The sequence below is a fragment of the Vigna unguiculata genome, chromosome 4 (assembly GCF_004118075.2).
Source record: "Vigna unguiculata cultivar IT97K-499-35 chromosome 4, ASM411807v1, whole genome shotgun sequence".
In the NCBI taxonomy this organism is placed as follows: domain Eukaryota; kingdom Viridiplantae; phylum Streptophyta; class Magnoliopsida; order Fabales; family Fabaceae; genus Vigna; species Vigna unguiculata.
The window spans coordinates 7,375,392-7,385,710 of record NC_040282.1 but is presented as its reverse complement, the minus strand read 5'-3'; the positions used below and the strand labels follow the sequence as shown (position 1 = coordinate 7,385,710).

The 10,319-nt window shown below is 31.0% G+C and overlaps 1 protein-coding gene across 1 annotated transcript; it reads right to left on the bottom strand.

The window, feature by feature from the left end:
* Positions 1-2,883: 2,883 nt before the first annotated feature.
* LOC114181700 (receptor-like protein EIX2) lies at positions 2,884-6,238 on the bottom strand. Its single transcript, XM_028068225.1, has 2 exons — positions 3,232-6,238; positions 2,884-3,065 (listed from the first exon to the last, which is right to left on the bottom strand). Exon 1 carries the CDS (start codon positions 6,169-6,171, stop codon positions 3,247-3,249), a length of 2,925 nt encoding a protein of 974 aa, XP_027924026.1. The 5' UTR covers positions 6,172-6,238; the 3' UTR covers positions 2,884-3,065; positions 3,232-3,246.
* Positions 6,239-10,319: the final 4,081 nt, after the last annotated feature.

The window sequence follows — 10,319 nt, the reverse complement described above, 5'->3', positions numbered from 1 at the left end:
CGGACCCCACGGTGGGCGCCAATGTTTTGGTCAAGAAAAGTGCTAGATAATTCTTAACCAAAAACAAAAAGAAAGAAATATTTTTAACCATCGCTTAAGACTTGCTTAGGTCAAAAAATCTCCTCCCCATGACCATGGGAGCAACCTTCTTATTTATATCATAATCAGTTACAAAATATTAAATTCTAGATATACAAAAATAAAAAATGAAATTATCTTCTGCTCCTAAAATATCTCTAAATATGATAACAACCTCATTAACTCCTAAAAACGACACCAAACACAAAACTTAATTCGGTTAATATTCTCCCTCGGTCGGTGCCTCCCCGACCCGATACCAAAATCCACTTGTCCTCTCAGTCTGCAACCGAATCACTCCTCTGGTCCAGTACAAATTTGATTGATGATAAGTATTAATATGCATTGTCATGTTTTGTGTTATGATTTGACGAGTGTGGGCATGTATCCAAGAGTGCTCCTAAAAATTTGAGTGTGATTTGACAAGTGTGGGCTTGTCTCCATGGGTGCTCATAGATGTCTAAGTATGATTAAATGAGTGAGTATATCTCCATGAGTGCTCTTAGACATTTAGTAGGTCCCCATGACTATTACATTTAGGCAGGTCCACATGATTGCTACGAGTTGGACATGTCCCCATGACTGCTACAGTTTTGGAAATTCCACATGTATGCTACGGTTTGGGTAGGTCTCCATGACGGTTATGGGTTGGGCAGGTTTCCACGACGGTTACGGGTTGGACAGGTCTCCATGATTATTAGTGAATGATGTATTGTAATATATGATATTGATAATTCTTTGATTACGATCTTTGTTATATCAGCTTACCATTTTATTTGTTGTTTTGATTTCCACTTGCAATGATTGTGTATGTTGCAAGAGAGTAAATGATGAAGCAAGTGCGAATGCATGGCAATGAAAGAGTCGAGAGTGGGATAAGTTTAAACAAGCAATGTATAGTTTATAACTTTCTCATATTCATGTTACTCAAAATTCTTATGTAAAGACAATTGATTTTTGTTTTCTCCCTTTCCATAAAGGTCTTAGGTTATTCAGTTTAAATATTTTTTTAATAATATTTGGAAGTAGTTATTGTATACTTAAGCATTAGACAACTCAATTTTTTTTAAATAAATTTATTTTCAAAAATATTGTTTTTGAGAGGTTTTATTAGAAATCATTAATTGTTTATAACTAAATGGCTTTAAAAATGTCAAGAAAAATAGGGATGTTACATATAATGTCTCTTATTCACTCGCATTGTATATAAATCATTTTTCCATCTCATATCACATAAGGACCTAAACTGTGATGCTACATTCAGTGCCAAATCTGCTAAAGGTGGTTTCAACTGTGATTTTTTATATTTTTATTCTCGAGTTCTTTTCGAAGTTTTCATGCAATATCATGATTATTTTTAAGTATCTAGACATGTTCCATCATTTATGCATGCATAATACATATTTCCAGTTCATTGTGACAATTCACCAAATACCTTGTAAATATTCATCTTTCTCTTAGGCATTTTAACAAACACTTTTCATTTTCTTTGTTCTACACTATTTTATGCATTTTTAAAGTTCAGAATAGGTTTACACAGTTCATGCAATCATATAGAATTTTCATTCATTAGAATTCATTTTAGGAAGTAGAACCATAACTTTTATGTTCATAGATCATGCATTATGGACTAGTTTTGATTGCAGCTATATAGAGCTCATGCATCATTTTAGTAGCATTTTATGAATGATTTTTTACGTGTGAAGTATGTTTCACTCTAAGAAGGTCATAAATGGTATTCTTATTATAAGATTGTATATGTCTCATTTAGTTTCTTAAAAAAATAGTTGTAATTTTGTTTCCTTTAATACATGTTCTTATAAAAAACGAGTCTAGATCCTTCCCAGTTGACATGGAGAAATTGATTATAAATTTTTGAAAAGAACCGGAGGAAGATCCACCTATAGAAGATTCCTAGACATTCAAGTAAGAGCACAAAAAGTATGAAGAAATAATTGTGTATGTATGAAATTAAGGAAGTACTTCATGTGAGAATGCATTGTATTTATTAGGCAAAGGTGGCTAAAAATTATAAGGCATGTAAATCACGTAAATAGTTGACAAGTAAAGTTAATTGACATTAATTTATTATTTCTATATATATGTTAGTCAATTATCATATTTATCATAATTTGTGACATATTATGTTCACAGCTATATTTATTATGGTATATTTATATCGATAAGATATTATGAGAATATTTATTATAAGGATTTCATATATTTTTAATCTTTAAACTTGGATGCAAAATTAAAATTCATTGTTGTCCCAAACTTTGATACATTTTAATCCCTAAACTTAAAAATTAATGAATATATTTATCTTAACCCAATGTTATTATTATTATTTTTTTTTTGTATTAAAGGATGTTCTAGACTGACATTTGAGTTGAAATATGTCAAATGATCTAAACATCTAAAATGTCAACCTAAAACATTGTTTGACACGTAAAAAAAAAAAATAACACAATTGTGTTAGAAGAACGATATCTATTTACTCTTAAAGTTTGGAATCAAACTGTATCAACAATTTAAACGAAAACAAATTTTACTTTTATGTCAAAGCTTATAGACTAAAAACTTATTTAACCATTATTATAATTATATTTAATTAATATTAGTTTCAGCATAAATGTCAAATATTTGTATTTGTGTTTTTATTCGTCCAAATCATTGAATATTAAAAAAATTCACTTTATTATCAAGAATTTTATGTTGAAATGATGCATATTTTAAACTTAATATCAAATAATGAAGAGAAATTACACTACAAATGCTTCAACCACATAAATAATAACAAAGGCACGATAAATATTTGAGTATTCATTCATAAAATATATTCAAACCTTATCATATATTCTCTCTCAACAATGAAAGAGATGGCACAACTATTTTTTTTTATAATCCAAATGAACTAGAAATGGAATTTGATGTTGTCCTTCAAATTAAGCAAAGCATTGCATCATATCACTCTCACCATAGATTTCCTACCAAATAATAAAAACAAACGGAATGTTATAAATTCAAATTCTAAACAAGCATCATTCATAATGAGCAAGTTTACAACTAGATTTTAAGCTTTTCGAGAAATTTTTGATCTGCAATAAAAAATTAATAAACAATATGATATGATAACATAATAAGAGATGTTACCTTCAGGTCTTCTATTCAGAATCTTCTTTTCATTTTGATAGTAAAGACAACGACTGTAACATATATCCAATCAGTTACATTGATGAACCACCGAAAATAAGCACGTCTCCATGAAGGTTTTATTATTGAAGTTCCACAAACACTCCAAAATCCAACAAAAAATCCCAACCCCAGGCCGAGATAAAACTCAAAACTTAAGAGTTGATCCTCCTTTTTGTGAACTCTTCTTATCCTCGGTGGAATCACATCTAGGCATTGGTTTACGAGTGGCATGCCACAAAGCCCAATGTTCCCAACATAAGAAGAGTTATCAAAGGTATCAAATTGCTTGCCTACCGGAATCATTCCTGATAAGTTGTTGAAAGACAAGTTTATGTCACCGAGAAAGTCTATATATAAAAAGGTTATTGGAATTGTACCCTGAAGATGGTTTTGTGACAAGTCTATTGATTCCAAGTTCTTCAAATGACCAATGTTGTCGGGAATTAGTCCTATAAGATTATTTCTTGAAAGATTTAAGATTATTAGACCCATTAAAGATGTTATACTTTCCGGTATCTCTCCTGTTAGGTTATTATTAGAAATATCAATGACTATTAAATTTTGAGAAATTCTCTCCAATTCGATGTTTCTTCCTTTCAATGTCAATGATATTTTATCAAAAAAAAGCCCAATTCCACTGTCATGAAATACTAAAGGTGCAGATGTTCCATAAAAAGTGCTTTCCCATCGAATTTCCATATCTAACATTGCGCTTATATGACCAATGCATTGTGGTATTTCCCCTGTAATGTTGTTTGATGAGAGATCCAATACTTTAAGAGATAACATATTACATAGACTTTGGGGTATGCTTCCTTGGATCTTGTTACCTCGTAGACGCAGTACAATCAAATGCTCAAACTCTAACCATGTTTGTAATGTTCCTTCAAGATTATTATCCCCAAAATCAATGAATCTTAAGCTTCCTTTACAAAGAGCCAGAGATGGTATATCACCAGAGAAGTTATTGTTATTTAGATGCATTGACAAAATACTTCGTAAATTACCAAATGACTCTGGCACACTCCCTGATAAACTGTTATTTGCCAAATTTAGAACTTCCAAATTTTGAAATTTCTGCCAACAATTTGGAAGGGGGCCTGTGAGTGCGTTACTAGACAGGTCAAGATAAGTTACAGGCAGTGAGGATGTTTCACAAAAAGAATATACAAACCCTGTAAACATATTATTTGAGAGAAAAAATTCATATACTTTTGGAGGAAAAGGAGGCAATAGGCCAGACAAATTGTTGAAACTAAAATCCCATGTACTCATAAGCCCTGTCTTAATACATGATAGTGATTTTGGTAAGACTCCATTAAGTTTATTATGGGAAACATTTATGTATAACAAACTTGATGATATATCCCCAAGCCATTCAGGAAATGAATCCGTAATGTAGGTATTAGAGATTTGCAGCACCTGAAGTTTCCTTTGATGTTTAAGCCACAATGGAAATTGAGGCCCCAAAATGCTGAATGATGCATATAATGCCACCAATTGGAAAGGTGGAACCCAATCTGGACTTAAGTTAAATGAGAGAGAATTTTTACTCACATCAAGTATCTTTAAGCTAGATAGGTTTAATAGATGCTCTTCACTAATGTCACCATTCAACTCATTTGAGGAGATGGACAAAAACCAGAGATTAGAAAGTTTCCCAATAGTATACGGAAGTCGCCCACTCAATTTGTTGTGTGAAAGATCCAAAAAATGCAACGTAGCAAATTTAGTGACCTCGAATACAGGAAATGATCCATTCAAATTGTTTAAACTAAGATCCAAAGCTTTAAGACGAGGAGAGTGACCAAATAATAATGGCCCAACAATACTAGTGTTTTGAAGTGAAAGTCTTTCCAAGGATGAAAACAGTGAAAAATCAGGGAGTGTACCATTACTAAAGGGGTTGTGGTCGAGATTCAACACCTCTAAATCCTTTGCAGAACAAAATTCTGGTAAGTAACCACTGAGTTGATCAGACAATTTATTGAACCCAAGGTACAACTTCTTAAGATGACACAAAGTGTTAAAGGACTTTATGATGCCATTATCAAGTTCATTATGTGAGAGATCAAGAACTGTGAGGACTTTGCTAACATTCAACACCCATGACATAATTGAAGAGTCAAAGTGATTTCCCGATAGACTGAGGATTTGGAGGAAAGTGGAAGAATTGATGCGGGAGATTGATTTAGGATTGACTTGATGGAGTCCACAATCATTTAAATAGAGTTCAGATAGAAAAGGGATTTTACTTATTGATGATGGCCAATCAATAAGTGCGCCAAAATTGTTTTTTGAAAGATCAAGGTATTTTAAAGAAGACAGGTGAGAAAGCCAATCAAGATCTCTTGCAACAAAATAATTTTTGCCAAGGTCAAGATATTCCAAATTGGAAAGATTTGACATAGTATAAGGAACAGAACTAAGGCCATTCCATGCAAGTTTTAAATGTGTGAGTTGACCAAGTGAACCAATACATTTTGGGATCTCCCCCTGTAAGGAATTATGAGTGAGATCTAAGAAAGTGAGATGCTGCAGTTCACATATTGAAGAATCTATCTTACGCCCCAACTCTGTAGAGCGATTGAAAAATTCCATCTCTGGCATATCGTCTAAAAGATAGTTTAGATCTTCAACAAGTGTAATATTTGAAAAATTGAGATCAAGGGAGGTTACATGACCTGTTAAATTATTGCATGAAACTCCTTTCCACTTGCAACAATCATGACCGTTCCAGGAAGATAGAAGCTCCATTCCATGAACAAAACCTTCCTTTAACTTGAGAAGAGCTTGCTTGTCTGCCTCCGCACATAGCTCTGCATGCAAACTTCCATGACATAAAAAGATGCATAAAATGGTGGCCACACAAAGCTGATTGAGTCTGCTGCTAAGCATGATGATGAGCTCTATGTTTTGGGATATTAAAAGTGAAGAACGTATGAAGTGAAAACTAGCGAGGGCAAGACATTTATAGACCACAATTAGAAGAAGCTGACTCGAAGTCCATGCCAAATGCTTATTTACGTCACAGTTTTAGCCTTGAGTTGTTATATCGAACATGTTTCCTAGTATTTTCCAAGTCTAACTAATTTGAATAGTAATCAAAACTTGAGCTGAGGGCAAAACTTTTCTGCATTACAGTGATAGGTGACAACAAAAAAAAAAATCCACATTGAATTTATTATTGATGAAAATTTTTCATACCATTTTTCTTTTTATATTATATATACATTGTTCTAAAAATTGTAATTCTCGTTTTAAAATGTAGTAAAACAAGACTGCATTTACTTTTATTTTTTCTAAAATTAAAATGAATAGAAGAATTATATATCATGAAGGCTTCGTTCTTTTGGGAGGAAGGATTAGAAGAAGAGTAAGAGAAAGAGATTGAAAAAATTAGAGGATGAAGTTAATGTTTTTTTTTTAAGGGATTCAGAGATGATTTTAGAGTGAATTAGGAAGTGAAGTTTGTGACTCAATTGACTGATATGATATATTAAAAAAACTTTGAATAGATAAAAGTGTTAGTTACCAAAATATCTGTATTGTTATACTAATATAAAATTATATATAAATAATTTAGAATTATTTTTATAAATTTTATTGAATGATTGAAAATATAAAAAAATATTTATAAAAAAATGAATAATACAATATGTTTTGTATGAAAATACATTTAATATATAAGGTAAAAATTAATTTATTTACATAGAGACTTTTTTTTTTAATAGTACTTTTATAAATAATAAATTTTTATTATAACCATAATAAATTATTATTTGTGTTACTAATTTATATTATGTTGTTCTTTTATAATAAGGATAATGAATATAAGTGAATGAGTAATTTAGTAAATTCAGTAATATTACCTATAATTTTATTATGGACAATGAGATTGGATTTCTAATGAATTTTTCTGATCATACCTCTAATAATACGCTACTAACTTGTTTATCATCGCTCTCTATTCTTTGTGAATAATATAGAAAAGAAAATATTCGAAAATAACATGATCTATGATAAAGTACTTCAATGAAATGATATTATTTCATTGTAGTTGTTAGCCTTGAGTTGTTGTATTGAAGACGTTTCCTAAAATTTTCTGAGTCTACATAATTTGAATAGTAATAAAAACTTGTGCTAAGGGCAAAACTTTTCTGTAATACAGTGATAGGTGACAAAAAAGTCCACATTGGATTTATTATTGATGGGAATTTTTCATACCATTTTTCTTTTCATATTATATATACTGTTCCAAGAATTTTAATCCTCGTTTTAAAATGTAATAAAAAAGAAACTGCATTTGCTTTTATTTTTTCTAAAATAACATTGAAATGAATAGAGGAACTACATATCATGAAATAATATTATCTATTATAAAGTACTTCAATTAAAACAATTGTAATAACATCACTCCTTCAATTGAAGTTAGCTCTTTTGGTTACCATTTTTTTTTTTGATTATTTTGTAACTATATCTAATCATTTTATTTATTCACTACCCAGTTAGAAAACTTTTTAAATGCATGATCTCTTTAAAACAAAATTTAATTAAGGTAGTTACAACCGTTTACATAGATAGATCAATTAAAAGAACCTTCGTAAAGGAAACAAATAAAAAAAATTTGGATTGTGTTTTATTGAAAGGAAGAACACAAATATATACATAAAAGAATATCTATAATTTATATATATATATATATATATATATATATATATATATATATATATATATATATATATATATATATATATATATATATATATATATATATAATTCCTACAATTACGCTGTTATTTTTATAAATGTTAAATATGTTTTTGTCCCTCAAGTTTCAGTAAAATTTGGAATTAGTCCATCTTCGAAACTTTTGAACAATTTAGTTTTTCATCTTTAGAAATGTGTGAATTTAATCCTTTTAACTAGATTTTGCTAAGTTTATCTGATGTTTCAAACGCATTTCATGATAGTATTTGAATTGTTTACATTGTTTGACCTATTTTCGCTTCAATGTTAACTCAAATATTATCATAAAACGTGTTTGAAACTTCAAAAAAATTTAATAAAATTTGATTAAAAGGACTAAATTCACGCATTTATAAAGATGAATGACTAAATTGGTCAAAACTTTCAATAAGGGACTAGTTCCAGATTTCACTGAAACTTGAGGGAGCAAAAACATATTTAACCCTTCCTATAATAATGCAAAATTGTTCCTGTAAATCAACTATTTTAATAATTAAAATATTTTATCATGATTCAATTTCTAACACTCTCCCTCAAGTTGGAGAATGAATATCAAAAACTCCCAACTTGCGCTTCATGGTAGAGAAAAATTCTTTTTCTAGTGGTTTAGTGAACACATCAGCAAGTTGTTCAGCGGAAGGAACATATTTTGTTGCAACTGAACCATCTTGAATCTTATCACGAATGAAGTGACAATCTATCTCTATGTGTCTAGTTCTTTCATGAAATATTAATATCGGGTTAGTCGCAATGTGTAAGGCTACTTTATTGTCACAATACAACAATGCCGGTTTAGGATGCAATATCCGTAAATCTTTCAACAATGATCGTAACCAAGTTAACTCACAACAAGTACCCGTCAATGCTCTATATTAAGCTTTTGTTGAGGATAGTGAAACTGCCTTTTGCCTCTTTGTTTGCCAAGAGATGAGGGAGGATCCCAAAAAAAACACAATAACTTGTAGTTGATTTTCGGGATACAAGGCAACCTCCCCAATCTGAATCATAGAAAGCATGCAAAGATAAATCATTTTGTAAAGGAAAAAATAGACCTTGACTTGGATTATTCTTTAAATATTGTAGCACAGGCATTGTAGCTTTCATATGAGGCTTACATGGAGCGTGCATGATCTACTTAGTATGTGTACCGTATAGGTGATATCAAGACAAGTAATTGTCAGATAAATTAAGCGACCAACAACTTGTCAATATATTGATAGGTCCTTTAATAATTCCCCTTCATCGGAAAACTTTGTATTTTGTTCCCTAGAAAAATCCACGTGCTTAACTCTAAGATACCCACCATCTTTGATAATTTCCAAAGTGTATTTTCTTTGTGATATGAAAATACCTTTCTTTTTTAGAATGAGAAACCTCAATACCCAGGAAAAACTTAAGATCACCCAAATCTTTTAACCGAAAACGATTGTGTAGGAATTGTTTAAGACTAGATATTGCAATAGGGTCATTGTAAGACCCGTGAAATTTAATTAATTAAATAATTAATTAATTAATAAATGCAGGTAGTGGGAGTCTTTATGGCTTTTAATTCTGACTTGTATGACGTGGAAAAGTAATAGCTTAAATGGTTGAAAGTACTTTATTTTGTGAAAGGACTTGGGTTTGAGTCCTATATATGCTAGTTGTGTGTTATTTAATTTATTATTATTTTTAATAATATGCTGGATTATGTTAAGTGACAATATAATCATAGGATTATATGAATTATCATGAAACATGAATTGATTAAATGGTTGCACGTGGATTTAACATTGGCTTGGTTATAGGTTCGAACCTTGGTAGAACTAAAGAAAACTTTCTTTTTGCTAAAATTAGTTTTGGCATGAAGGTGAAAGGGTAGAGGAAACCCTAGCTGGCCAAGGAGCAGCCAAGAGTGGCTGAAAAACAGCCCATAACGAATTGTGGTGATAAAGGGAATCCAATAGAAGGGGAACTGTGGTGCGTGCGTGAATAGAAGACTAAATTGGAAGGGAATCCAAGGGAGACCATTGGTGATCAAAGGAACTCTCCAAATTTCCATTTTTAAGCAAAAGGATCCAAGCTAGGGGAGCTGAACCCAAAAGTATACGTTGTTGTGATAATTGCATAATGTGTTATCTAAAATTACATGCTTCCTTTTGATTCAACTCATAAATTCTGGGTTTCTGAAAATTTTCCAGAAACCTCCTGGAGGACGATGAACTGTTGTCAGGCGCCTCATCTTAATATGCATGTTTCTGGGTTCCAGAGATGGAACCGCGTGGCGGTGCGAACCTACCCGCCAGACAACGCTTGGC